This window comes from Camelina sativa, chromosome 12, assembly GCF_030686135.1.
Source record: "Camelina sativa cultivar CO46 ecotype springtype chromosome 12, ASM3068613v1".
Taxonomy (NCBI): domain Eukaryota; kingdom Viridiplantae; phylum Streptophyta; class Magnoliopsida; order Brassicales; family Brassicaceae; genus Camelina; species Camelina sativa.
Window position 1 is genome coordinate 4,049,854 of NC_141891.1, and position 27,241 is coordinate 4,077,094.

The following is a 27,241-nucleotide window of genomic DNA, read 5'->3' on the forward strand; positions in this document are numbered from 1 at the left end:
TAAATTTAGGAAAAATGCCAAATTCATACTTGTGGTAGGCATGCTTTCAAAAACAGTTGGCCGATTGTGTAAACTAACATTTTTATTGAATTGAATTGAATTGAATTTAGGATTTCGTTTAGGAAGAAAATATGCTGTTCTTAGAAATGTAATTTAATATTTATAAACCATTGAATATGAATTTTCTTAAATATGTAAAATTTTGACTAATACCAACTATATTTGAATTTGATACCTTAATTCTCCAAAATTTACTTTTAAAGTCATTTAAATCTTTGAATTCCATTCAACATTCCTAAAATTTAGAGTATCCAAATAGACATAATTAATTGATAGATTCATTATGCCTCTTTTAAACTGTTGTATAGTTTCTTCTTTTGTTAAGTAGTATATTTTGTTTATATATTCTTGTGAAATCTAGAGAATCGTATCCCTATATTAAAGGCAAGAGAGAATTAAACCATATGCAATGAATATAAATTAGATCGGTTCATTACTCTTCCTCCACCTCTAAAGACAAATAACAATGGCGCTTGCTCTTAAATATTTTGTTGTTTTTCTTCTTCTCTCTATGGTCTCTCAAGGTAATGTAATTAATCCGAATCTCTAACAACGTTTTTGTATGTATCCAAGAAGAAGTGTCATGCCTTTTGTTACATAAATATAAAACCTCATTGTCAGCCATCATCTTGGAATGTCTAAATTCAATTTTATTAGGACTCGATCGGTTTGATTTTTCGATTTTTTGGATTGTGTATGAAACATCTTGAAGAGTCTAATGAAAGACGCATCAACTGAAACTATATAACCCACAGGACTGTGCCGCTGCAGTTACAAACAGCTCCAGATCGGAACGGTAAGGACCGGAAGAGAAATCGCCGGACAACCGGAGTGGAGAGTGTCGGTAATCAACACGTGCAATTGTCTTCAGAAGCACGTGACTCTGACTTGCGCAGGGTTTGCTCCGGTGAAGCTTGTGGAGCCATGGCTACTGCTCTCACGCGGATTGACATGTCTTCTGATTAAAGGGGAAGCTTTGCCAGCTGGTGCCTCCGCTCAGTTCACTTACGCCGGCGAGCCTTACATCTTCAGACCCGTCGGTTCCGCCGTCGACCCAAGTTGCAAGTGATAAGCTTCTAATTACATTCCTTTATGAGAGAAAAATAAAAAAAATAAACACTTCCAAAACTCGGATTTATATTATCTGGTTTCTTGTGTATCAAGTAAACGTATATGTTTTCTTATTTTGTCTAAGAAACTGAGTTCTGATTCGCTTTGTGATACAGACATAAAAGTTAGAAGATGAAGCATCCATCCTCAGAGAAACAATGTTTGATATCATTTCCTTTTTCTTTGCAATTTAATTTCTTCGTCCTCTACGCCTTCATTATCATCTATCATAATCATCACCATATCCATATTGGCGTAATAAACTTCATCTTCTGAACCGTATTGGGCCTTGGGCAATTTAGGCCTTATAATAAGCCCAACATAATAATTGGTTCGAAAAATCGTGCATAAGCCGGTAAAAATCTTTTTAACGGTGAAGGTGAACATATATGCAAAAAAAAAAAAAAATAATAATAATAATAATTCTGCTCTGAAGTTACAGCTTTGTCTTTTTAAGTTTTTAACCAATTAAGACACAATCAAACTCTTTTTTTAAAAAAGTTACGTTACAATTGCATTTGCATTACTAAATCATACTGTACTAGGATATATCCCGTGCTTAAAGCACGGATCAATATTTTTCAAAAAGTTTATAATCTAATAATAAAAATTATTGTTTTTTTAATTATTTTGTATGAGATAATATTTATTTTTAATTGTTATGTAAATCTATTAGTCTATTTGAATACTAATTATTTTAGAATATTATAGTATTTTATTTTTGACGTATTATTACAGTTTTATATTGTTTATTTGTTGTATTTGCATCATATTTTGTGAAATATAAAATAGTAATTTTAATATTATAATTGTAAGTAAATAAAAATTATTAATTTATCATCTATATAAATTTAGTTTTACCAACCCGCCAATGTGAAAATTAAAACACACATTTTCATATATTGAGTAATATATCTTCGTTTTAAAAAATTCAAATCACAACATATGCAAAAAAAAAATATGCATTTTATTAATTATAAGTATTATATGAATGTTCTAAACAATTTGTAAATAAAATAAAATAAAGATGATAGGAGAATCATAATTTGAAATCTTAACAAAATCTTCGAATTTAGTTATCAAAAATAATTGTATTGTATACTTGGATATAAAATCTTAGTTTTAAAATTATGACTGGTTTATATGTTTTAAAAAAAACAATTAGTAATTTTGTCCATAATTTATTAGAGAGAAAAAAATATTTTTTTAGATTTTTTAATATTTTATATGTGAGTGTTTTTTATTTTTAATTTAATTATATTTATTTAAATTAGTTAATTAAGCTTAATTAATTTTTTGTAATGGCAATTGAATGTAATTTTTTACACATTTTAAGGTTAATTTAATATTTGTACTTCTTAATTAATATAGTAAGATTTAATTCGAATTTCGTTTTTGCAGATGTCAAACCAAAAGAACAATTATAATGTTTTACAAATCGTAATCACCACAATTAGGAATAAAAAACAAAACTTTAATAATTTGGTTTGTGGGGAAAAAACTCTAATAATTTATGTAGCAAGCTAAGCAAACTCTCTTTAATTATTAATTAATTTTTTTTAAAAGTCAGAAAATATTCCCTCTTTCCAGCAAAACAAAAACACCAAAGACTTTCCGAATACAAAATATATGTTTGCTAATTTGAACAAACAATCTCTGTTTTTTTTTTTCTCTATATATATTTTAAATTAATTTTTTTTCCTTACAGAGAGAATATTATTTAATTTGTGGATTAGGGTTCACTCCACCTCCACCTCCACCTACAGCTACAGAGGAGGATAAAGTCGTGTCGTGCTTCTCTGTCATTTCCACCAAACCATTTAGTGTACGGAAACGTTTCTTCTCCGATCGGTCAAATACAAACAACAATTTCGAAATTAATAATCCTCTGTTTCATTCCCTCTGCTTCATCATTTTTACAACTTCAATTTCATTTCTTAGATAAAAATCTCACCTTTAACTTATGGGAAAGCCAACGGCAAAGAAGAAGAATCCAGAGACGCCAAAAGATGCTTCCGGCGGCGGCGGAGGCAAGTCTGGGAAGACTTACCATCGTTCTACTTCGAGGGCTTTTGACGAAGATATGGAGATTTTCATTAGCAGAGCACTTGAGCTCAAAGAAGAAGGTAACAAGCTGTTCCAGAAACGCGACCACGAAGGAGCCATGTTGAGTTTCGACAAAGCCTTGAAGCTCTTGCCTAAAGAACATATCGATGTAGCTTATCTGAGAACCAGCATGGCTTCTTGTTATATGCAAATGGGATTAGGTGAGTATCCGAATGCGATTAGCGAATGTAATTTGGCTTTGGAAGCTTCTCCTAGGTACAGTAAGGCTTTACTTAGGCGTTCTCGGTGTTACGAGGCTTTGAATAAGTTGGATTACGCGTTTAGGGATGCTCGTATTGTTTTGAATATGGAGCCGGAAAACGTGTCTGCAAATGAAATCTTTGATAGGGTGAAGAAGGTTTTGGTGGATAAAGGTGTTGATGTTGATGAAATGGAGAAGAGCTTTGTTGATGTTCAGCCTGTTGGCGCTGCTCGTTTGAAGAAGATTGTTAAGGAGAGGTTGAGGAATCAGAAGAAGAAGAAGAAGAGTGGTGGGAAGGATGAGGAACTGAAGATCAACAGAGGTGTGGTTGATAGTCCAAAGCTTGTTGACATGGTTGAGAGTCCAAAACTTGTTGACAAGGCAAACGAAGCTGAGAGCAGAAATAAGCCAAAGGAGGAAAAGAGCGATAAGTTAGATATTGATGGAAAGACTGGTGGCAATAGAGAAGATAAGAAAACAAGTTTCAAGGGTGATAAAGGACAGAAAAAGAAAAGTGGTGGTAATAAGGCTAGAGAAGAGAGGAAGCTGGAGGATAAGGTTGTTGTCATGGACAAAGAGGTCATTGCCACTGAGATTGTTGAAGGCGGAGGAAACAAAAAAGAAGAGGCAACGGTTACTAGGACTGTCAAGCTGGTACATGGAGATGATATAAGGTGGGCGCAACTGCCGCTGGATTCTAGTGTTAGACTTGTAAGAGACGTAATCAGGGATCGCTTTCCTGCTCTTAGGGGTTTCCTCATTAAATATAGGGATACAGAAGGTGATTTGGTAACCATTACCACAACAGATGAGCTGAGACTAGCTGCTTCTACTCATGATAAACTTGGCTCCCTTAGATTATATATAGCAGAAGTTAACCCCGACCAAGAACCAACCTATGACGTCATGAACAATAGTGAATCAACTGACAAGGTTTCCAAGAGGTTGAGCAGCTTTGCGGACAATGGAAGTGTCGGAGAATACATGGGGTCTGACAAAGCATCTATGTGCTTTGAGAACTGGATTTACCAGTTTGCGCAGTTGTTCAAGAACCATGTTGGGTTTGATTCTGATTCGTACTTGGACCTTCATAACCTTGGGATGAAGCTGTATACGGATGCAATGGAGGATGCTGTCACTGGTGAAGATGCACAAGGACTCTTTGAAATCGCTGCTGAAAAGTTCCAAGAAATGGGTGCACTAGCTTTGTTTAACTGGGGTAACGTTCACATGTCAAAGGCAAGGAAGCAGGTCTGTTTTCCTGAGGATGCCTCGAGAGAAGCTATAATAGAAGCAGTTGAGGCTGCATTTGTGTGGACAAAGAAGGAGTACAACAAAGCTGCAGAGAAATATGAAGAAGCGGTTAAGGTTAAACCTGATTTTTACGAAGCTCTTCTAGCACTTGGGCAAGAGCAGTTTGAGCAGGCAAAGCTTTGCTGGTATCATGCACTCAAAAGCAAGGTAGACTTAGAAAGTGAGGCCTCCCAGGAGGTCCTGACGCTCTATAACAAAGCTGAAGATAGTATGGAGAGGGGTATGCAGATTTGGGAAGAAATGGAAGAACGTCGTCTAAATGGAATCTCCAAGTTAGATAAACATAAAAACATGTTGCAGAAGATGGAGTTAGATGAATTATTTAGCGAAGCTTCAGAAGAAGAATCTGTGGAGCAGGCAGCTAATATGAGTTCTCAGATTAACCTCTTGTGGGGTTCGCTGCTATATGAACGCTCTATTGTGGAGTACAAGCTCGGATTACCAACTTGGGATGAATGTTTGGAGGTTGCAGTGGAGAAATTTGAACTAGCTGGAGCTTCTGCAACTGATATAGCTGTGATGATTAAGAATCATTGTTCAAGCGAGGGTGCACTTGAAGGTAATCTATTTTTTGGCATAAATACCAAACTCTGGAGAAGTTACAGTCCAGTAATGGTCCTCTGTTAGTTTACTTTTTGCTGCGCTGATATGAGGTGTGATATATAATAACAATCTTATAACAAACGCAGGTATGGGGTTCAAGATTGATGAAATAGTACAGGCATGGAATGAGATGTATGATGCCAAGAGATGGCAGATGGGTGTTCCATCTTTCCGGCTAGAACCAATGTTCCGGAGACGTGCCCCAAAACTGCATGATATCTTAGAGAATGTATTTTCAGGGCCTGCTTGACCAAAATATTCTTCTCATATACACATAAAAATATCAGATGCCATCAGATTTTGTGTATCACTAGGTAAGTAGCAACTCATTTCCGCTTTACAAAATCCTGAAAATATGGCAGTCTAAATGATTGTCTTGGGTTGTTAGTGTTTCATTAGTTGAATGCTATCGACAAATCATTCTTGTTATGGAGCATGAATTAGGGGATTTTATCTAAAGATTTATTGCCTTCAAACAATGGTAATAAAACCTTTTATGAGATTGCTTGCCTCTGTCTCAAAGATTTCCCTAGAATCTCACTTATAAATTTAGTTTATCCTTTACAATTTTGTAGTTGTCCAGTGTTTTTGTGGCTTGATTTGCTGGGAAGCTAATCATTTGTATATACTATTTGCAGGCATTTTGTTTGTTTGGGAGTGGGGTGTGCATTCTTTTCTCCTCTCTATTGGTATGGTTTTGTCATTTTTCCAAAGGAACATTTTTTTTGGGATTTCCACGGGGATATATATACTCTTGGCTCTGCGGTTTTGATGCAGTGGCTGAGACTGATTGGGATTCAGTCCAGAGAAGAAGGTTTAGATGGGCTAATCCTCTTCTCTTCAAATTGATTCAAAATATTGGTCATTTGTTCTTCTTTGTTTTGTTTTATACCATAGCCTTGTATTTTTTGTTATTTATTGTTGTTAAATTGGATTAGTTTATATTTAATTTGTGATTGTTGTGTGAATATCTGCGTCGCTTGAAAGATTCAGACTTCATTGTGATTTCTTTATGACATACAGCATTTTTTAAATCTTAAAGTAAGACTCAATAGACCAACTATTTCATCAGCATTCATCTCTCTCTTAGATTAACTTCGTGACTTTTAGTTTCACCAAAATATTGATTTCAGGAGGGGCTTATGATAACATACAAAGATATCAATACCTTAACTTTTATAGATATAGCTGTGTGTAATCTTTGCCGGATATCTTCTGTTTGTTATGTAATTACCACTTATCATCATTAGATAACAAAAAATAGTAATTCATAGATCCATCAAACTATACACATCAGAATTCTTCTTACAATGCAAGCGTGGAGTAATATCATCAATCTATGGGCTCACTCGTATGAACCCAAGAGCCCAAAAAAAGTCTTCGAGTTTCATCGGTAAGCCCCAAGGACGAAAAAGAGTCTTCACGATCAGGAACAGTTCTTAGAACCATTCCATCCATCAGAGAAGTACCGTGACAGTCCCTTGGCAATCGGCTGTGCCACGTCTCTCTCTCTTCGATGCAGAACCCGCAAAAACTCATCCACACTCAAACTCCCATCTCGATTCGAATCAAACACATGAAACGCAATCTCTATCACATTGTCCGACAGAGTTATCCCACAAACCTGAGAAGCAGCTCGTTTGAAGTCCTTCATTGTAAGTAAGCCATTGGCTTTGCCATAAGCAAAAAGAGCTAGAGAAAATGGTCCAAGTTTACTGCGTAGCTCATCAAACTGTTTGAATTCCTTTAGTGAGATACGCATGTCCCTGAGGCGCGGGTGTTCGCTCAGACCATCAACTCGATCAAGCAGCTTGCCCAAATGGTTTGCATCAGCCGCTGCCACCATAGACAATGCAAAATCTTTGGCTGATATACTTCCTCTTCGTTTATAGTCATAATGTGCAAACTCCAGCCTCAGCATCTATATACAAACAACATAAGATCATTCTCTTTCAGCCTGAACATCTATAGTAGTCACAGGGAGTAAGGAGATGAATTGAATGGTTAAAGAGCTACTTACCTCTTCAGTTAAATCCTTCATAAACTTGATGAACTTATCGTGTTTCAGTTTCTGACTGCCATCTTTTCCAAAGAAGTATTCTACCAAGCCTCCATCCTCAACAGAGCCGGTCATATGTAATATAGTTCGGCGGCCATCTCTGTGACCAACTCCTTGCCTATGTTGAGATCGCATCAGACTCATCACTGTCTTAAACTCTTCCTTGTCAACCTCCCTAAAACAATACTTCGTCAGAACCATCACGAAGAGATAAAAGTTACAAAGGATAGAAGCACTGACCAGATTTTTTTACATATGATTCAGCGTAAACTGAAAAGAGAGAGACTCCAGTGATTCCCACAACCCGTCCCCGTTTGGAGGATCAAAATATGGGAATACGGACCAGAAAAAATGATAGTTACAAAAAGCAGGATTGATATATGTAGACATTAGAAGGACAACTCACCCGTTGTTGTCAGTATCAAACATTTTGAAAGCGACGGCAAAGCTTGATTCAGGAATGCTGAGTAATGTCACAAAGAATATATACCTGTTCCCAAAACCAAGTAAAAAATTCAATCTTCCAAAAGAAGGAAAAAAAGGAAAGAAAGTAATGATTTTGGTAATAATCAGAAGCTATCTCACTCTTTGAAGGAGATAAGACCATCATTATCAACATCAAAAAGCATGAAGAACTCGGAAGGAGAGCATCTAAGTTCACCGGGATTTCTTTCGCCAGTCAGATAACCTTCTCTTACGAGATGAGACTCTGATGGAGGAAACACCGGCACTATTGCCCTCATCAAATCTGCCGGCTTCATTAGTATTTCTCCTTCCTCTGTCCGAACCGATGCAAAGTACTCGAAAACCTAAAACGAATTAAAAATAACCACAAAGGTAATCTTATGAATTCAATACAACATCTCTAAAACTGAAACAAAGAAGAACAATCAATCAAATCTCTATGATTAAATCTTCATTGGTTCTCTATTCCCAAACAAACAAAGAGCAAAAGAGATCAAAATATGAAAGCTAAAGGGGAAAGACAGAATTTGAAATGCACCTTTTCAGGAGGACTTTGCAATCTCAAACGTTTCTCGTAATTAAAGAAGATCTTCCTTCTAAACGCATCTGTTTTCAAAAAAAAAAATTAGCTCAAATCGAGAGAGAATAACAAAATCAATGGAATCAATATAAGAAGAGGAAGGGATCAACGAACCTCCGAAGATGAATCCAGAGCTGTAACCAGGCAAAGACAATTTGGGAATAAAGGATCTAGGTTTGAGATCGCCGACTTTAACTCCACAAACAGAAGAAGGCGATGATGAACTATCAGCGAAGGAGAATAAATTACTAGTGCCACCAGAATCAGAGGAGGAGGACCAATACAGAAACCCTAAGGCGGAGCCAGCTGTAATCCCGGAGATCCATTTAGCGAGAGATCCGCTAGATACGATGCGCTTCAAAGGATCGGCGACGGGAAGAAGAGCCGAGGAGGAGGAGGAGGGAGAAGATTCCGGCAAGGAAGAGGAGCTACCGTGGATCCTGAGTCGTTGGATGATAAGGAAAGGTCGGTCAACGGACGGTAGAGATGATACTACTGATCTGTAGTGAGATAAGGCGGGCATTATTAATTATGATGATGGATTCTCTTCTTCTCTCTTTTTTTGTTTTTAGAGATTCTTTTTAAGCGCAAACCTTCCTCAAAGGTTTATTTATAATAAAGGATTTAATCCTAAACAAACGAAAAACGCGTTTGTTTCTGTTTACTGTTTTCTATGCTGAAGGACACTACGACGTCGTTTTCAATCCTTTAAATTCGGATCTTTTTATCTTCTTTTTAGATTTTCTCAATTTAACGAGTCAAATTTTAGACTGATCAAACAAAATTAAGAAAATCCAAAATATAGATAAAAGGAAAATGATTTAATATACAACAACGTGAAGATCAAAAAGATATTTTGTTTTCATCTTTGCCTAATACTATTATGTCCCTTAGAACGAAGCCCGAGCAAAAACATAATAGCTTCAGCTGATCGATCATGAACACATTTCATGTCATTGCTCAACGGCAATGTTTCTTTATGCTTGGGAATCGACCTGTCCATCGAGAGTATCCTGTTCCACAAATTATCAGAGGACAAACAATTTAGAAGCCTGAGGGGGAAAAAAAGTGATGTTAAATGAGAAAAAAATATGTAGAAACCAAAACCTGCTGTTACGATTTCAAGAAGATCGGCAGTGTCAGACGTATCATTGCCCCATGAGGATAAGCTTCTTGCTATGAGCTTGGCCAAACTATCCAAGGAGCTACCGTTGAAATTAGGTTGCTTGAGTAAAGCCTCTTCTGATGTGAAATCGAAGATCAGAGAGCAGATGCTTGCAGCCATCATCACCACCGATGGGTCATTTGTACGATCTATGACAAAAAGGAAATTATAAACTGACATATTTTAAAACAGTCTTTGATATTTTGTCAGGATTTTAGCAGGAACAAATAAAAAATCATTTTCACCTGCCCAATCTGCCAAAGCTTTCAGTAGTCTGGAAAATGTAGAAATTTCCGGCCTCAAGCTTATTTGTTCCCTCTGTTCATAACATTTCAAAACGTGCCGTCATGATTGGGATATAAAGAAAAGGGCAAAAATGTATGCAAGTCTTATCTTAAGGAGAAGAGAGTACCTTCAAAAGAATATTCATGATTGTATCACAAGCCAAGAATATGCTACCATCTTCATCAGTAGTACTCTCACCACAGCGCTCGATCAGTTTTATTAGGCATTCCACAACCTGTATTGAAATAATCAGACAACTCCTTTATGATTATACATATGATATAAACACTCAAACGTATTAAGGTCAAGCATACAAATAAAGGAAAAGCTGTAAATGAGATATGTTCAAGCATAATGTCATCGGTGTACAGTAACTCACAGCTATATAGCCTCTTGAGGAAGCCAAGAGTTTACATCCTTCTGCATTCATTGTTATTTGGCAAAGCAATGGGAGCAGGAAGCATATGGACAAAAACGGACTGTCAAAACAAAAACGTTAAGACCAAGTTACCCGGGAGGCATTACGTAAACAAGCTTTGTAAAAGGGCCAATAAGATAAAGCAATATGCTCAAACCTGGACTCATCTTCTCCCTCCACTGAAAGCATATAATCCAGAAGATCTTGGACCTGCTCTTTGCATGCAACCGGAGTTTCGGCAAGATAGCTGTTGAAAACACCAAAAAAGTTTAGTGGGTGCCAGAATGGTAAGGAGGCCAAGGCCATCCATGTTCTTCCATAAGGAGTATTAGTTTACAAATTTGTTGATGAAGTAGCGAACCACAATTACATAAACGCAAAACTCGCTAATCTGAATGTATATTCAATACAAAAATAAACAGAAAGAGAGAATTAAGAAGACCAAAGAGTGGTTATCTGTATTCTGTACCTTCCAGTCACTCGCACAGATGCAAGAAGATCATTTCCTTTCTTAATTCCATGTTCCTGTATGAAGCAGAACAAACATGAAAAACAATTATTACACATAAAGACGCTCCAAAGAAGTTTTGATAGTATCAAATATATAAAGTACCTTTGCATCTTTCAGATACTCGAGCACCACTCCCACTGTTTCATTAAGTATTTTAATCACTTTTTGGAAGACAGCTTCATCAGTTAAAGTCCCTGCAAAGACCACAATGTAAATTCTATTTCTTTGATGAAGGAAAAGGCTGACATGCCTTATGTCAAGCGTAAATATTTTCACACAATATTCATCAGCGTAGTTATTAGATATTTGAGCAATGACAATTAGAAGTACTAAGAAGGTTGAGAAAAATAACATACAATAACAGAAAGGTGAACGAAAAAAGATTGTAAAAGATAAAAATAACAGCAGATTGCAAACATTAATAAAATATGATTAAGATCTATGTTATACCTTCATTTTCACCAACAGATGATATATGTTTGATGATCTTTTCTACCAAAGAAAACACGATTGGCAGATACCGTTGCTTCAAAAGAATGTCTTCAACAGTTGAATTATCCTTAGGAGCTTCATACTTCTTGTAAGCGAGATCATTTAACAAAACGGAAATCTCAACATGTGATGACTCTAATACCAGCAGGAGACACCTACAAAAGAAATCAGCATGGTGTGAATCCTTCGGTCACTATGAAAATGTAAGTTAAGTGAGAGTGTAACACAAAGATGTTTTTTCTTACCTATCAGCTGGAAGATCAACATTGGGTAATTTTACCTGACCGATAAGCCAATTTTCACCCAATATTGACATCATATTCTCAGCCAGAATCAACGCATGAAGCTTTTCGCAAGGTGCTACACATGAACAAGACATGTTTCTTAAGCTTCAATAGCATAAAGGATGTAAGCAAGCACTGTATCAATAACATATGACCCCAGATTATCTAATAGTATGTGCTTTTGGTGAAGTACAGATCATGGATACAATTCTTTTCATAAGTGAAAACAAGAGAGGAAATTTGTCAGATAAACAAGTGTATGGCAGATTAGGGGCTGGCAAGAAAGAAATGCCAGAAATAGGTATGGCATTTCCAGTGTTCCATACTACTTGCTAATAGCTTTTTAACTTACCCACACGGTTCTGCAGAATTGCCACAACACCCGTGCGCATATAGTCTGCCCAATTGTTGTCTGGCATGGAACGAAGAGGGTCGTGAAGAAGTGCCTAGGCATAAAAGAGTTCCATGAGAAACATATAATCAGATTGGCACACCCAAAAAAAGAAAGAGGTACACATCAAGACAATGAAGCTCCATTTACCAAGGTGACAATTGCATCATCCACGCAGAAGATAATAACACTCTGATTATCCCAAATTTAATGGAAAAGAGAAAATCAAAAAATTTCGTGCTTATGAATTCACATGTATCATGTTTGTGACTAAATCTAAAAGCATAACTTCGCTAAACTACAGCAACTTTTCCGAAGAATGTTAGGAAAATGAAAACTCACAGAATACTCTGACGAGAAGACTGCAGACAGTAGATGGAGTGCTTCAAACTTCAGGGCATTATGCAACACCGCAAACTGCCGTGAGACAGCAGCAACCTGAATAACAGATAACACTAAGTTTTAACTCCAACTAAAGCACTGCAGCTTTAGTAAATATTGCAAAAACAAAAAAAAAGAGAAAGATAGCAAGTAAGTAGACTCACCACCAAAGACAGTTCTAAGAAGCGTTCAATATTCATGCTCTCACCAGAAAGCTGACTAACCAATAACTGTAGAATCTTTATAGCAACCTCCATGGCATGCGAGCCTGAATAACATGTCTCACATAAGCTTTGAGGGAGAAATTATTCTCAAATCCATAATACCTCACTAGTATCTAAGGTGTCTTACATACACAACAAAACAATGTAAAAACAAATGAATAAGTAATTTACCATCAGGTAGATCAGACATCTGGGGAGCAATCACTCTCAATCCTCCAGAGTTTATCAAAGTCATAACACCAGCTTCACAAGCCGTGGACACCAAATACAGAATCTCATAACAATCTTCGAGAACGTTTGTAGTTATTCTGAAAATTTCCAAAAGCCAATTTCCTAACTTTTAAGATGTCATACACAGAAGCAAAACTTGAGAAGAGCCAACATTGGAAAACCACAGATGAAATAATCAGGTGATGTAACATACCGTTTCGACATAATTTCAAGAATTAGAGGAATTCTGGAGACCATCTCTTCTGAAGAAGCTATCTCGGGAACACGGCAGAATGCAGCAAGAACAGTAAGAGATAGCTGCAGATACACATCACGATTATCACCACTACCACTACCTGCCAAATAAAAACAAAAGAAAAAATTCCAAACCAGTCAAAACCCCAACACTAGAGAGAGCAACAAAAACCTTAGTATCTCAACTAAAAATTCAATCTTTCCCCAAGATTAGTATAGTATCTAGAGTGAGAAACAAGAGAAAGATCAATAGTTGGAGGGTTTTGTTTACCGGTGCGGAGAAGACGGTCGAGAAAATGAGTACCGACGGCTTCGTAGACCTTCTTGAGGGAAACGACGTCATCGCTCTTGCAAAATTTAGTGACGAGAAGTAAACCGGCGAGCCTCTGCTCGTCCCTCTCCCCTTTCAATAGCTTAAGGCAATCGTCAAGCGACGGAGACCGTTCCTCCTGTGGTGCTTCCATAATCACCCAACTCAAACAACAACAAGAGTAAACAAAACAAGACGAACAGAAATTGAAAGCGAGAGAGAATGCAAAAAAAAAAGTTAAAACGAAGTTCCGTTCCTTCGAGAAGACGAAGAAAAATATATTAGTCAAATCAGAATAAGGCCCAAAAAAGTAGGCCCAATATAAATGGGCTTCTAAATAATATAACCTCCTAATTAATGGAAATTATAAAACTATTAGAAGAAGAAACACAAAAGAATTTGGGAAACTACTCATTCATCTGCTAGCAACATCATACTACAGTACATTTCAAGCTAGTGTTGTTTAATAATGATGAATACTGCTTGATACATTACATACGAAATTACGAACCATATTGGCACTTTACATATAAAGCTCTTAGCTCACACGTGATTGTGCGTTCGTTACAAGACGCAAACCAAAACAATACAGATCAGTTCCCTTCCATAAACTACTTTATGTACACATATATAAACACATACAGTATTAATAAGGCCGCTACAACAAGCAAATCAGATTCTAGAATCCGGTTTTATAGGCAAACCGGTACCACCTATACTAAACACATTCTGTACGATCGTAGAACCGGAGGAGAAACTGTGTCTTTCATTTCTGGTTCCCTTTGAATTCACATGGCAAAGAACCATCCTCTGGTTAGCCGCTATTTCATCTACGACTTGTCGGTCCTGAGTTTGGTTAAGAAAGAATATATCTTGACCGGTTTTGATGAAATTTGCAGAATGGGAAAGTGATAAGATTCTTGCTTTACCGTTTGCGTTTGTTCTTGGAGAGAGTAGATGATGTTGAAGTATTGCTGTTCCAGTTTCTTTTCCTCTGGTTGATGAACCAATTGTTGATTTGTTTCAACTGCAAACCGGTTTCTTGTACCAGTTTTGCCTTATCTTCCTCCTGCAGTTCCAAAACAACATCAAGAATCAATGCAAACCCCGGTTTTTTGACAATGTCGTACCAAACTAAACTTCCCGGCTGAGGTTCTTACTGTTGGGTATGGCCATTTCGAGTGAGTACGCCACCACTCTTTGAGTACAGAAGTTGTATCTCCCGGCAGCTTCCCCGCTCTTCTCTTCCTCATTATCTCTTCTCTTATGTCCACAATCTTCTCTTTGAAACCCTTTAGGAGAAAAAAAACAATCCACAAGATAAAACAATGTGTTTAGTTTTGTGTAATGTTAACATTGAAACTTGCTCAACCATATTACCTGTTTAAGCTCATGCTTCAGTTCTTTCTTCACACGTTCCATCAAGGATCTCTCTCGTTCGGTAGGAACAAGAGGACCAAACCCCATCAAGCAATCTGAACCGTCCAAACTTCCATCAAACATGTTGACCTCGCTATCTACTTGATTATCATCTTCATCATCCGACATTGTCTTGCCATTACTTTCACTTGGAGAAACTCCTACAAACCAGAAGAACGACAAAATCAAGACACCTCTAAAGCGAGAAGGCAACAAAAAAAAAAAAGAAAAAAAAAAAGAAAGATTTGGGACGCTACCAGTTAGGGATTGAAGTGATTGTTCGATCTCCCAACAAGCAGTAATAGCTTCCATTGCATGGACACAAACGTGGTGCTGGAGTTGTTCTTTGAATGAACATAACAACACAACATAATGTGACTGCAAACATCATAAAAGAAAGGTGAAATTCCAAACCATAAGACATACAAACAGAACGTTACAAAAAAATATTATGTCTTCTTTCTCCTGGACAAAACTCAGACGACATACAAAACTCCTTTTAGTAAGAAGCAGACAAACAATTAGCCACCAAGAAATAAGCATTGTCCAACAAATACAACTTCTTTGAGACAAACCAAAGCTCATAACGATTTCAAGAACTCAAGAATCATTAACAATGAACCACATGGAAAATGTGAATTTGACACTCAACTAGTAAACAGAAATCAAATGCAGAATCGTTCACAGTTCAAAAATATTGGAACTTTGCATGAACCATATCCAAATTTGAACCTGGAATTAAAGAAAAATTTAAACTTTACCATAAAATGATCAAGTTCCTTGTTGTCCACAACCACACCAAGAGTGGAGTACTTCTCAGCAACAGTATGCAACTGACTGAGCTGAGCATCGATCCTCGGAATCTGGTCAACGGGAGTAGCAACCCTAAGGCAAGCCACATGAGCGGCAAGAAGCTGCTCATACATCGGGTGTCTCAAAATCGCAGCCTTATAGCTAGCGCTCCGCCAATCTTCACCTCCAACAACACCGAGTATAGTTTCACCGTCGGCGTTGACCCCATCGACAACTTCAGAACGGACTTCTCCGGCGTTTTGGATCTCCGTATGAAAAGAGAGCCACCGTGGGTTAGCATCAGAAGCGGAATTGTCTCCGTTGCGGTGCGGAGGAGCGAGATCGGACTCCGTCGTGGCTAAGGTGGAAGGGTGGTTGAGGAAACTGGCGGTGACAAGCGAAGGTGTTTCGGAGAAGTGACGCTGATGCTGCTGCGGCGGAGGAGGTTGGTGTGATTGGTCGGAGAAGTGTCGGAGAGGAAGGTCTTCTTGTGGAGGAAAGAGGTGAGAGCTGTTGTTAAACGACATTGTTTTCCTGCGTTTTGGGGATCGGAGAAGAGAGAGAGAGAGAAAGAAAGAAAGAAAGAAAGAAAGAAAGAAAGAAAGAAAGGTAAGGTCTTCTCTTTCCTCTTGTCTATTTGTGAAGACGACCAAAGTGAGTGTATGTGTCTTGTTCTAATTTAATCTTTAATACACTTTTTTTTTTCTTTTGTGCAACTTCAGTTTTTTTAATGTCAACAACATAATTAAAAGCTGTAAGCCTGTAACAAAAATTGGAACATAAAAGAAAAATAATAAAAGCATGAAAATAATAAGTTTGGTGGCATTCATGAGAATGAGTTTAAAGAGTTATGTACTGTAAATCTAATTTTCACAAATCTTGTAAGGTTGTACTTGTACTATGAGTATGAGCGATACTTTGGTACTAGTAAAACCATATATATAACCGCTTGTGCTGTTGTGCATACGTTTTGGTATTTTTAACTTCAAAGCTGGCCCATCACTTATGCCTTTTGTTTCGAGGATCGAATTAGCCTCGCGACAAGGTTTGTGCTTCGATCCACCCGTATGTAAATGTTTGTAATCTCATTCCAAACTTTATCTGACGTTAGTTACATTTCAACAAATCTAGTTAAATATGCGTCAATGGAGATGATGATCCTCAATCATTGTGACTTATCAACCGGTCGTCCATATTCCAATGTCTTGCAAATATACCCCACTGTTGCTGAGTAAGACACTCCTCTAAAGATATTTCTTTCTAATCTTCCATTAACAAACCAAGGAAAGATTTACACTTCATCTTAAGGATGGACAAAAGGCTAGATAGATTGAAGAAAAGGAGTCTGCCATGACATGACCCTATTAGGTGAAGTGGTTCAATTTTTTTAAAAAATAATTAATTTGGAGTTATCTCTTTTAGATTTATTTTAAAATTAATTTCTTACATATTTTATGAATAAATACACATATATATTAATTAATCCATATACAGGACTAATAAAATAATTAACTTACTCATTAAATTTGATAAAATATAAAGGTTTATATCATATTTGAATGCAAATATCATAAAACATCTACTTGAAAAAGAATGAGAATGAAAAAAAAATGAGAAGTATAGTAATTACCATCAATTTATTTCTAAAGATTTTTAAGGCACAATGATTTTTATTTCTTTTTTTATAATAAAGGAAGGATTATTTCTACCAAAAAAAAAAGGAAGGATTATTATGTTTGTATCTCTCTTGCCCCCAAAAAACACAAAAAACAAAATATATATATATATATATTGTTTGTATAACTTTAGACAATAAACTTGGAATGCATGAAATGAAACAGACTGAAACAAACAAATTAGCTGATAAAACAAGTTGGCATTGCTTATTTCTTTGGCATTTTTAATCGAATATTTTATCAATGAACACGCCGACAATCCACCAATAGCATTACACATTTACACCTCCCATGTTTAAATTTAAAAATAATAGAAAAATCATCATGACTGAAGAAGATATTGATGATAGCTCTCTTTGTCTTGCGTTAGAGCATTTTTATAGAGGGAAACTATTTTAAGTGTTCTTAAAGTAAAAATATTATGAAAATAATGTTAAATCATTAATTAAGATCTTTTGTTAAGAAGTTAGTTATTGGGAGAACATGTTTAACATCATAAGATTTAATAATATAATATTCTTAAACATATTACAATTATAAAAACTTATAAAATAACATTTAAATTGCAAATTTATAAAAATTTTACTAAAATTCAAAATACAATACCAAATTTTTATGACAAAAAAACATTGTAAATAAAATTAAAAAAAAACAAACAAACATATTACTTAATTAATTAAACATACAAATATTTTATTTAATTAAACACGCAAACATATTACTTAATTAATTAAACACACAAACATTTTATTTTTTCTTTCTTTGCAAAAAATCTCGGCCAATCACATGAAGCCACGACCAATAAGAACTGAGCTTAAATCAGTTATAAAAAAATTGTTCTTACGCCACTATTCATTATTTTTCTAATTTTTTGGGCTTAGAACATCGTCACTAAAAAAGCCGATCAATGCTAGACAAAAGCCAATCAACAACTACTTTAGTAGCTAGTAGATATCGGATGTATACTGGATAAGCACCGCACGGCGAAACCAGACATCTCTGCTAAAGGAGCTAGAAAATTATGGGCAACTAACCGACCAACCACTGCAAAAAAAGCCAGTGGATGTCGGACTGAATCGGTTACACTTAATCGGAGAATTCCGGACAGCGGAGTAAGGATTGGAAATTACCATTAAATTCATTTTTAAGGCACAATGATTTTTATCTTCTTTATTTCATAAAGGAAGGATTCTTATGTTTGTATTGTATCTCTTTTGCCCCAAAAGAAAAAAAAAATTGTTTGTATAAGTTTAGACAATAGACTTTGGGATGCATGAAATGAAGCAGACTGAAACAAACAAATTAGCTGATTAACAAGTTGGCATTGCTTATATTTTTTTTGGCATTTAAAAACGAATATTTTATCCTTGAACACGCAGACAATCCACCAATAGCATTACACCTCCCAAGTTTAAAAATTAAAAATTAAAATTAAACATAATAGAAAAATCATCATGACTGAAGAAGATGATATTGATGATAGATCTCTCTTGTCTTGGGTTAGTTGAGCGGAAACTAGTGTTTATGATAGATCTCTCTTGCATATAATTAAGAAGGAAAAGTTTAAAACAGTAAAGTCTATTAGCTGTCCTACTTCTTTTCTCCCTTGAACAACAATTTCCAATAAAGCTTTTTTACTAACTACAACGAATCGGGTACAAACGAGAGAGAAAGTAAACCTAATTTCCACCTTCTTCTAAAAAAAAATCAAGAAGTAATGAGCGTTTTACCCCCTAAAATAGAAGGAATCAGAAAACGAGAATGCTACGGGAGATAATGTTTTAACCTCTTTTTTATCCTAAGTATTACATTCACCTTTCTTTGTAAAAAAATCTCCAGCTCCATCCTTCTTGAGACTGCAAATCTTTCAGAATAAGCCACGCTAGCTGGTACCGTACAATATCTCTTCCTCTGATGGTACCATGTTAAGATCAGGGAGGAAGAAGACACTCCCCTGATTTTCCGAGTCACCCTCTACTCTGCAAGATTTTGGTACGGGTTGTGGTTTATGAATGATATCAACCCGAGTCTCGTTCTTGACACGGCCTGAACTCAAGTCAAGCTGAAACAAAGAAAACAAGAAAGAGTAGATTTTGAATTCAGCTAAGAGGCTAACAAAGAGACAGAATCTGGAAGATCATAATACCGCAAAAGATGGCTAAGGAGAATCAAAATTTATTATAGTTTTACCTTAATCCTCTTCAATCTTTGATTCCTTACGTTTTGTTCGTTGAATGTTGCTCGGAGACTTGCAATCTCCTGTAGAAAAAAATGTTGGATCCATTTAGAATAAAGAAGATGCAAAACGAATAAGAAACCATAATGATAAAACAAAAAAAATTAGCAAGTAGAATATACCTTTTCAAGGTCAAGTCTTTCTTTCAACTTTAAGTTCTCTTCGTTCTTAAGCTCAGAAGATGACTGTCAAATAAGAAAAAAAAAAACAAAACCTCAGCTAAATAAAACTCGGAATTTAGGAGTGAAGTTGAAATCCAAGAAAGAGAGTTTCTTCTCATACCCTCTTTTTCTTCAATCTCCTGGAGAAAGAACTAGTGATTTCGTTTGTGGGAAAGACCTTCAAAACAAATAACAATAACGTATTTGATTAGCAACAGCACTCTAGTTAAAGATGCCAAATCTGAACATTTGAAGTTACTAATATGATTAAACAATGCTGACGAATAACAACGACAACTCTATTATTATTAGATCTCTTTACTTTTTATAATAAAAACCCAAACATCTTAATTTAACTAACACATGGGAGTAGTAAAAGTTTTAATTTTCCCACTAATAGAAATTTAAAAGAAAAGTCACTAATACTCAATGAAGGATGATGGCACATCATGACAATTCCGTGTCATCAGAGTCGTCATCACTCTTTTAAAGATCACGTGACCCCCCAATCCCTCCGACAAGATTTTACTCGTTTCGTTTCTTTCCTCCCAAAACGCTAACGTTTAGGGCCTCAAAAACGTAAAGCAAAACGCGCACGTTTGACCAACTAGCTGTACTATTCCCCCATAATCTAATCTACAAAACCCTTTTTGTTATTTATTCCTCAAGACAACAACAACAAAATAAAATTTGACCGGTTCCTAATTAATCCCCATCGAACCGGCCAAACGCTCCTAACGCAAGATCCGGTTCAACGCGTACCGGGGATTTCGGTTACTCTTTTTTAACCGTCAACCTCCAGATTTATTAAACAGAGTAAAAAAAAAAAACACCTCTGAAGGTTATTTCTAAACGAATAGCAAAGTTTTTAATTACCAAAAAAAAAAAGTGAGAAAAAATGGAAAAAAAGATTAAGTAAGCTTAAAGAGGGTTTGACTTTTTTTATTACTAGAGATGGATAGATTCATTTAACCTAGAAGGTGGTTAGAACGGTAAAACACGGCGGAGGAAATAATTTTCCGGCCGATTCGGTTGTAATTGAAGAAAACAGAATAAAAGAAGGTCTAGTGAGGTTTTCAAGCGTGCGTGAGATGTGCGTCATCCTAAATTCGAGAATCGTGGATTTTGAAGAGAAACAAAAAATGAAGAGAAACAGAGAGACGGCGAAGGATCTTCTCAATTACGAGCACACGACGGACGGCGAAATCCGGATTTCCCGGCGAGATCGGAATCGGTAAAAATCAAGCGAGGGGAAGGATTCTCATCTCACCGCAGCTACGGGGATTCGTAATCGAGAGAGAGAGAGAGAGAGAGAGAGGAGACAAAAACGAGGATGGGGGAAAGAGAAGGTACCTTAGATCCAGATCCCGTAGACGTAGAGCAGCTAGCTTGACGACTAGTATCCTCAAATCCATCGGCGGAAGGAGACGCAGAGCCGCCGCGACTTCCAGATCCACCACGGCTACCAGATCCACCACTCCATGAGAGAGGAGTCTTCGGACTAGCTCTAACGGAATCCACGTCTTTCTTCATCGAAACGGTAACAACACCGCCACCGCCGCCAGCGAATCTTGAGGAACGAGACCGTCGTTGACGGTTACCCCATCGTAACGGAGGTAGATTCGTCGCCGGCTTATCAGTTCCAGCATGTTTTAGCCGTAACAGAAGCTCAACAACCATCTCGTCGTCTGTCATCGCCGTCTTTACCCAGTCATCTTTCACCGGAATCTTAGCTGATGCCGACGCAGTCTTCTTCATCGTCGCTTAACAACGATGACAACACTAATCAAAATCTCTGTTAGCTCCCGTGGGAATCAGAGACAGAGAAGAGAAGCTGAGAAAGAGAGAGAGATGAAAGGAAGAGAAAGTTACAGAAGAGAGAGAGAGGAAGAAGTTGAAATATCGAAATAGAGAGAAAGAAAAAAGAGAGTAGATGGGATTCGTGTTATATACGAACGAGGCCTCTCTTTCTCTCTAAATTATTCCTCTTTTTAATTTTTATTTTCCATGTTTGTTCTTTTCGAAAAAATAAAATTGAATATTTATTTCCATTTTAATGCCGATATGAAAAATGCAAGATCGGGTCTGTGGCTAGATGGATTGCAGATTTGGATTTAATTTATTTTTTATTTTTGACAAATATTATTATTATTATTATATCAAAAAACAAAATATGGGACCCAAAAACTGAGTTGTGTGGGGGAAAGGGTATGTGAGAAAAAAAAAACAATTAAGTAAAGATTCCCTAATAACAACTCTTTTTAAAAATATAATAATATTGTCAAAAAAAATTAGTTTAGGATACAGTTTTCTTATTTCTCTGGTTAGGTAGAAAAATCTCTCATTAGGGCAACCCATCAATTATGTTATCGGAGTGTTAATTATCTTTTTAGTAACTGCGACCAAAAAAAAAAAAACTGACGTGGCAAGTTGATTCACTAAATAACACGTCATAAATCACCAATGTTTACTTGACGACTAGGCAAGTTGTTAAATTATGGATGAGAACCAGGGTTCCCGTTATTTAATGATTCTAAAATATCTTACCTTATGTGTTTCATTCTTTTATAGAATCTATCAATTCAGGATTAGGACTAAGAAACAACTTCTAGATCTAGATAATGGGGCTATGGGCCTTCTTCAATCAGGCCAAGGTGGGCTGTCTCACTATGAGAAAGCAGATATCTTAACAGCTTGCCTTGCACCAACCAAGTGGCATAGTATATAACAATTGTGATAATGACACCCTTTTTTTTTTAACTAAAGAAACCACAACAGCAAGGACATCCATGGCTAATTAAGTTGATATTGAATGAAGTCTCTGATAGATTATCATATGAAGTCTCAGATAAAAGTCACTTTCAGCTTCCGAGATCAATTGGCATTTTTAGTAGACTTTTGATTGTATGATATAATTTATATCAATTATTTGTGACAAAGTCTTTGTGTGATTCACATATCAAGACAAGTCTTTATTATATTGGGAAACATCTGTGCAAGTGTTAAATTGGTTAATTTGCAGTAAACACCTTAAACATGTACTAAAGTCCCAGGGTCAATCCTTTCTCATGGTTCAATTCATTCTATCATTTGCATATTGTTTCATCGTTTTTGTTGGTGGGTCAACTATCATCTCAAGGTTGTACCAAACGTTCAAAAGCAGAAGAAAAGAGTCTTGAAAACAAACTAAAAAAGCCAAATAGAACTTTATAATATAAATTCGATAATATTAAAGATAGAAGTACAGAGAATTGTATGTAGTACAGAAGATTACATGGAAGCCTTTACACTTCATCTAACCAGTAACTACTACATCTCCGTGATAGTTTGCCTTACCCTAGACGACACGAAAACAAAGAGACCCAACAGAAGAAGAAAACCCCAATTAAACTAGAAAACATTAAAAGATAGAAGTAATACAGAGAATTGCAAAAACTGCAGATTACATCGAAACCTAAGCTTCATCTTACCAGTAAAAACACATCTCTATAACTTGCCTTACAACCTGAGAACCCTAACGAAATGAGAAAAAGACTCAAAAGCTATAATTAATTTACCCAGAGAACCCGACGATTAAAGCAGAGATTAAAGACCCAAAAGATACAGTAAAAAAAAAAAAAGAAGGCTATGCACAAAATACTCCTACACAAACACTAAACCCTAAGAAGAGAAACTAAGACCTGTTAAGAAGATATTTCGATCTTGCCCCTTGAAAAAATAAGGGAAGATTCGAAACGATTCATTAACGAAGATGTGTGGTTTCTTCATCTTCTAGATTCATCATCGTCTTGGAGAGATTATCATTTTTCTTTGTAGATCTCCGGTTTTTAAGTCGGAATCTGACGATCGGTAAACAGAACTGTAACACTTTCGTAACCATTTTGGGGATCATCTGAGATTCTTTTCACAAAAAAAAATCAAAGATGATCAGAGACATACGCCGTCAAGCGATGTCAAGACGAAGCATCCTGATCAGATCATTGGTTGCATCGGCGGCTTGGAACACAGAGACGCTCTTCTTCGAGAAAAAAGCTGGAAGCGGTACATCGCTTGGAGGCGGCGAGGTCATGGTGACCGGACCGGCGTAAAACGGTGCCGTTTTCGATTTGCGGCCAGATAAACGGATCTGACTCGGAATCAAACCCGGATCGGGTCCAATCCGACGAGTAGATCCCAGATCTGACTTCTCAACAACCAGATCTGTCTTCACAACAGCCAGATCTGGAACCTTGACCGGAATCTCTTCGCCGCGCTTCAAGATTCTCACCTGAGAGACAGCGACGGTGTTTTTGGGACTCTTCTTAACCGTTCCTTTTGGAACGAAAGCAGATACAGCCGCGCGTGGAGGAGGAAGAGGCGGCGCTACAGGAGGAGAAGGAGATCTGGTCGATTGGTTACGAGGAGGAGGACTCCGGCGCGTACGGTTGTTGTTAGAAACGGGCTTTTTCTGCCTGTTGGGACACGCGCTAGGGTTACGGGGATGATGATATCTCATGTGGGAGAACGGATCTTTCAAACAATCTTGTGGGTTGAGAACTGCGACGCCCATAACTTAAACGGAGGCAGATTAGGTTTGAGAGAGAGGGAGGAGGAAGAAGACGGAAGAGATTAATTAAAATTTATCTCGGGAAAATGGAAATTTGTCGGGGAAGAAGATAGAGAGAGATAATAAAATTAGAAGGTGAATGAATAAATGAGGAGGTGGAAGAAACGTTAGTTTTATACACCTCTCTCGGGCCAGCATTAAGACGGTTTCTTAACCAGCTCTCGCCCTTCTTGTTTGTGTTTTACACGCGCTGAGTTGTTTCTTCCTTTTTTTTTTTTTTTCTTTAAACCTATTTTCCTTTATTTTTCTTCTTTAACTTTTTTATATGTTTTACTTTACTTGATATGATAATAAATGGATTTTGTCCCAAAAACAAAAAAGATATGTTAAATAAATGGATTTTGTCTAAAAACATAAAGATTATGTTTTCTTTTTTCTATTTTCTTCAAATATGTTATCTCAACATTTACTTTTTTCTATTTATTATTCTTTAAATTATCCTAAAAAATTATAACAGTGGAGATTTTGCTTTGATACTAGTTAAAATATATATATTGACACGAATAAAAGATGGTATAATCTTTCTCCCCTAACCCAAAAACAAGTAGCATATATTAAAAGGTTAATTTATACAATTGTAAGTGTTTAAAGTTGTTGACAAAAAAAAATGATTAACATTAAATAATTTAGACAAGTTGTCAATAATAAGAGATAACTGCAATTTTCTTCTTTTATTTTTATACTAATAAAGGTGCTTTGCCGAACAGTATCCAAGCAAAAAAGATCTTCCATTACACGTTAAATAAAGGTGCATTTTTAAAAAAGATCTTTATTTTTATACTAATAAAGGTGCATTTGTCGCTTTCATTATCACACGTTAAACATAAATATAATCCTTCATTAGAGAGGCATGTATCTTCTCTCAACCCTTTGAGTAAACTTCACAATTATTATTCTCATACACAATAATATACATCCATATGATAAGACCATAACTAATTAATATTGATACGAACGCTAATCTTAAGAATAAAATTTTACATTATTTACAAAATATAGCTAATAACAAAGTGGGAAATAAAATGCGGTTAATGTATTGGATGGTATGGTAATAAAAGACTGGTTAAGCAGTGATAAAACGATTAAAAAAGTAAAAACTGATAAGGAGAACAAAGAAACACAAAGACCAGTAAACCCATTTTGATAAAAAAAAAAAAACATAGTGATACGACCTTCCTAGAAATACAAAAAAACTAAATCATAAATCATATAATAGTATATAAGTGGAGCTACAAATAAAAAGCCAATAGAGATATTCTGAATAGGTGGAGTAGAATATTTGTGTTGGAGGGGGAATAGGTAAAATGACAACAACTTCTTGAAAGAAGTGGTCGACCATATTAATAACTAGTATTTTATTATAATAATAATAATAACAAATGTGAAAGAGGGCGCGTGAGGTTTGATTGAAGTGGTTTCTTTTAGTTCTAGGGGTTAATAAGGACAGAACAGAGGAGGAACCCACGACGATAGAGAGAGAGTCTCAGCTACGCGTTACCGGGTCCCACTTCCCCCACTTCTTCTCTCCATCTCACCTTTTTATTTTTTGGTTTGCCCCTCCAATAATTAACATATCCCTTTTATAACTCAACCCTTGGTATTCCGATGTATTTACTATATTGCCATGCACTCGTTTATCTTCTCTGACCTTGAATATTTCTCTCTTTGTTTATACTATTCGATTTTTGTTTTTTTTTCTTTCTTTTCCCACTAAATTAAAATTACTATTTTTATTTGTAAAGTTATGTAACTTATGAGGAGGTTTTTTGTGTTATTTTTCTTGTAATTTTATATCGTATTCATTAATCGAACCAAAAAAAGGAAAATGAAAATGAGACAACGAAGTAAAAAAAGGTGAAGCAATGCAATTTGCGAAACTGAGACAAACAAAAAAAAAAACGCCTAGTTATCATGGTTTTGGCAGTGGTGGTGTGGTGGGCAAATATCTTCTAAATTAATAATAAATGAAAGTCATAGTAATATCGGAAATAACGCAGAATCCACGTGTTCGTTCGTTTAATGACAATTTAATCAATCGAATCATGACACGTGTAATTTGACGATAGGAATGGCGTGGTGCTGTGTTGTGTTTTTTTTTATTTTGGATTCAGTCAGTCGAGCCGACTCAATTTGAATCAACTTTGGCCGGCCATTTACATTTTCTTTATACTATGTATAAGTCTGTATGATTGCTCTTTTTATTCTTTTTTTAATCAATTGCTTCTTTTAGGGGTCTATTCTTTATTCTTTTTTAAGATTGGTCAGTTTGGTTAGGTTTGGACCGGACCGACATTAAATCGTCGTAATTCAGACCCAAACAAGCTAGTTGACCTCGTATACTTCAAAACTCTTTATTACGTATTAGATGAACAAATGAACCGTATACGGTTGGCTTCGATTTTTGTTTTTCTAACAATGCAGCCAACGGTCTACGGTTGAATATATACGGTGATAGATAAGTGATAACGCTTACTCCCTTCGTTCTATGTTTTAGGAGTTAGTTGAGTGATAGATAAGTGATAACGCTTACTCCCTCCGTTCTAATTTAGCTATCGTTCTAGAGATTTTCAATGCAGATGTTTGATGAATATTCCAATCTTATCCCTGCTGTTTTAAAGTTTCAACCAATGAAAAAATTATAAAATATATTAATAAAGGGTAAAACATAAAATTTAATAGTTTCTTTAATTTGTATGCAAAAACCTAACGACAGTTAAACTAGAACGGAGGGAGTATTATTTACAACACTTTGACCTGTTCAACACTTTTTTAACTTTTAGCTAATGCCCGACGAACTTGCTCTGATGCAACTGGATACCCTTACATCTCCTTGGTCATAACTCATAAGCCCATAATAACCGACGCAAAATAATAGGATCTCGACTGATCCTTGTATAACTTTATGTAAACCATGAACTGCATATAC

At 36.0% G+C, this 27,241-nt stretch overlaps 7 protein-coding genes across 10 annotated transcripts; 2 read left to right on the forward strand and 5 right to left on the reverse strand.

The window, feature by feature from the left end:
* Positions 1-433: 433 nt before the first annotated feature.
* On the forward strand, positions 434-1,348 carry LOC104730067 (uncharacterized). The gene is made up of 2 exons (XM_087479448.1): positions 434-584; positions 816-1,348. The coding sequence occupies exons 1-2, from the start codon at positions 527-529 to the stop codon at positions 1,127-1,129; spliced, it is 372 nt and encodes a 123-aa protein (XP_087335574.1). The 5' UTR covers positions 434-526; the 3' UTR covers positions 1,130-1,348.
* A 1,446-nt stretch (positions 1,349-2,794) lies between these two features.
* On the forward strand, positions 2,795-6,363 carry LOC104730068 (protein PHOX4). Of its 2 annotated transcripts, XM_087478352.1 has the most exons (4): positions 2,795-2,995; positions 3,112-5,351; positions 5,482-5,709; positions 6,034-6,363. In XM_087478352.1, the coding sequence occupies exons 2-3, from the start codon at positions 3,134-3,136 to the stop codon at positions 5,643-5,645; spliced, it is 2,382 nt and encodes a 793-aa protein (XP_087334478.1). In that variant the 5' UTR covers positions 2,795-2,995; positions 3,112-3,133; the 3' UTR covers positions 5,646-5,709; positions 6,034-6,363. The 2 variants fall into 2 exon arrangements, with proteins under 2 accessions (XP_087334478.1, XP_010447442.1); XM_010449140.3 differs by having other exon boundaries at positions 2,795-5,351.
* Positions 6,364-6,613: 250 nt separating this feature from the next.
* LOC104730069 (calcium uptake protein, mitochondrial) lies at positions 6,614-9,177 on the reverse strand. 2 transcript variants are annotated; one of them, XR_015574491.1, is made up of 6 exons: positions 8,614-9,141; positions 8,458-8,525; positions 8,040-8,263; positions 7,695-7,944; positions 7,416-7,629; positions 6,614-7,316 (listed from the first exon to the last, which is right to left on the reverse strand). XR_015574491.1 is itself a non-coding variant. In XM_010449142.3 (6 exons), the coding sequence occupies exons 1-6, from the start codon at positions 9,020-9,022 to the stop codon at positions 6,822-6,824; spliced, it is 1,494 nt and encodes a 497-aa protein (XP_010447444.1). In that variant the 5' UTR covers positions 9,023-9,177; the 3' UTR covers positions 6,614-6,821. The 2 variants fall into 2 exon arrangements, 1 of the variants encoding a protein (XP_010447444.1); XM_010449142.3 differs by having other exon boundaries at positions 7,861-7,944; positions 8,614-9,177.
* A 106-nt stretch (positions 9,178-9,283) lies between these two features.
* On the reverse strand, positions 9,284-13,824 carry LOC104730071 (uncharacterized). The gene is made up of 16 exons (XM_010449145.2): positions 13,387-13,824; positions 13,075-13,216; positions 12,822-12,958; positions 12,591-12,694; positions 12,388-12,483; positions 12,007-12,100; positions 11,616-11,730; positions 11,329-11,525; positions 10,981-11,072; positions 10,837-10,892; positions 10,525-10,614; positions 10,329-10,428; positions 10,077-10,184; positions 9,910-9,982; positions 9,607-9,813; positions 9,284-9,512 (listed from the first exon to the last, which is right to left on the reverse strand). The coding sequence occupies exons 1-16, from the start codon at positions 13,577-13,579 to the stop codon at positions 9,460-9,462; spliced, it is 1,857 nt and encodes a 618-aa protein (XP_010447447.2). The 5' UTR covers positions 13,580-13,824; the 3' UTR covers positions 9,284-9,459.
* Positions 13,825-13,928: 104 nt separating this feature from the next.
* Positions 13,929-16,544, reverse strand: LOC104730070 (homeobox protein knotted-1-like 5). Of its 2 annotated transcripts, XM_010449144.3 has the most exons (6): positions 15,606-16,544; positions 15,102-15,222; positions 14,806-15,005; positions 14,586-14,717; positions 14,355-14,494; positions 13,929-14,271 (listed from the first exon to the last, which is right to left on the reverse strand). In XM_010449144.3, exons 1-6 carry the CDS (start codon positions 16,161-16,163, stop codon positions 14,256-14,258), a joined length of 1,167 nt encoding a protein of 388 aa, XP_010447446.2. In that variant the 5' UTR covers positions 16,164-16,544; the 3' UTR covers positions 13,929-14,255. The 2 variants fall into 2 exon arrangements, with proteins under 2 accessions (XP_010447446.2, XP_087334479.1); XM_087478353.1 differs by having other exon boundaries at positions 14,214-14,494; positions 15,606-16,306.
* Positions 16,545-18,833: 2,289 nt separating this feature from the next.
* On the reverse strand, positions 18,834-22,777 carry LOC104733183 (uncharacterized). Its single transcript, XM_087478354.1, has 5 exons — positions 21,063-22,777; positions 19,831-19,887; positions 19,671-19,733; positions 19,503-19,571; positions 18,834-19,374 (listed from the first exon to the last, which is right to left on the reverse strand). Exons 1-5 carry the CDS (start codon positions 21,465-21,467, stop codon positions 19,195-19,197), a joined length of 774 nt encoding a protein of 257 aa, XP_087334480.1. The 5' UTR covers positions 21,468-22,777; the 3' UTR covers positions 18,834-19,194.
* Positions 22,778-22,915: 138 nt separating this feature from the next.
* LOC104730073 (uncharacterized) lies at positions 22,916-25,717 on the reverse strand. Its single transcript, XM_010449148.2, has one exon. It carries the CDS (start codon positions 24,256-24,258, stop codon positions 23,653-23,655), a length of 606 nt encoding a protein of 201 aa, XP_010447450.1. The 5' UTR covers positions 24,259-25,717; the 3' UTR covers positions 22,916-23,652.
* Between the last annotated feature and the right edge of the window lie 1,524 nt (positions 25,718-27,241).

What these genes read in the sequence shown, in the direction of transcription:
- LOC104730067 (XM_087479448.1), top strand. Translation starts at nt 527, where the DNA reads ATGGCGCTTGCTCTTAAATATTTTGTTGTTTTTCTTCTTCTCTCTATG. An exon ending in TCTCTCTATGGTCTCTCAAG is followed by an intron (nt 585 to 815) that starts GTAATGTAATTA and finishes TATAACCCACAG; the next exon opens with GACTGTGCCGCTGCAGTTAC.
- LOC104730068 (XM_010449140.3), top strand. Translation starts at nt 3,134, where the DNA reads ATGGGAAAGCCAACGGCAAAGAAGAAGAATCCAGAGACGCCAAAAGAT. An exon ending in AAGCGAGGGTGCACTTGAAG is followed by an intron (nt 5,352 to 5,481) that starts GTAATCTATTTT and finishes TAACAAACGCAG; the next exon opens with GTATGGGGTTCAAGATTGAT.
- LOC104730069 (XM_010449142.3), bottom strand. Translation starts at nt 9,022, where the DNA reads ATGCCCGCCTTATCTCACTACAGATCAGTAGTATCATCTCTACCGTCC. An exon ending in TTTGATACTGACAACAACGG is followed by an intron (nt 7,630 to 7,860) that starts GTGAGTTGTCCT and finishes GTATTGTTTTAG; the next exon opens with GGAGGTTGACAAGGAAGAGT. An exon ending in TGAAGGATTTAACTGAAGAG is followed by an intron (nt 7,317 to 7,415) that starts GTAAGTAGCTCT and finishes GTTTGTATATAG; the next exon opens with ATGCTGAGGCTGGAGTTTGC.
- LOC104730071 (XM_010449145.2), bottom strand. Translation starts at nt 13,579, where the DNA reads ATGGAAGCACCACAGGAGGAACGGTCTCCGTCGCTTGACGATTGCCTT. An exon ending in CGACCGTCTTCTCCGCACCG is followed by an intron (nt 13,217 to 13,386) that starts GTAAACAAAACC and finishes TTTATTTGGCAG; the next exon opens with GTAGTGGTAGTGGTGATAAT. An exon ending in AATTCTGCAGAACCGTGTGG is followed by an intron (nt 11,731 to 12,006) that starts GTAAGTTAAAAA and finishes GTTCATGTGTAG; the next exon opens with CACCTTGCGAAAAGCTTCAT.
- LOC104730070 (XM_010449144.3), bottom strand. Translation starts at nt 16,163, where the DNA reads ATGTCGTTTAACAACAGCTCTCACCTCTTTCCTCCACAAGAAGACCTT. An exon ending in ATCACTTCAATCCCTAACTG is followed by an intron (nt 15,006 to 15,101) that starts GTAGCGTCCCAA and finishes TCTGGTTTGTAG; the next exon opens with GAGTTTCTCCAAGTGAAAGT. An exon ending in CGAAATGGCCATACCCAACA is followed by an intron (nt 14,495 to 14,585) that starts GTAAGAACCTCA and finishes TTGGAACTGCAG; the next exon opens with GAGGAAGATAAGGCAAAACT.
- LOC104733183 (XM_087478354.1), bottom strand. Translation starts at nt 21,467, where the DNA reads ATGAAGAAGACTGCGTCGGCATCAGCTAAGATTCCGGTGAAAGATGAC. An exon ending in AAAGACTTGACCTTGAAAAG is followed by an intron (nt 19,572 to 19,670) that starts GTATATTCTACT and finishes TTTTTTCTACAG; the next exon opens with GAGATTGCAAGTCTCCGAGC. An exon ending in AAAGATTGAAGAGGATTAAG is followed by an intron (nt 19,375 to 19,502) that starts GTAAAACTATAA and finishes TCTTTGTTTCAG; the next exon opens with CTTGACTTGAGTTCAGGCCG.
- LOC104730073 (XM_010449148.2), bottom strand. Translation starts at nt 24,258, where the DNA reads ATGGGCGTCGCAGTTCTCAACCCACAAGATTGTTTGAAAGATCCGTTC.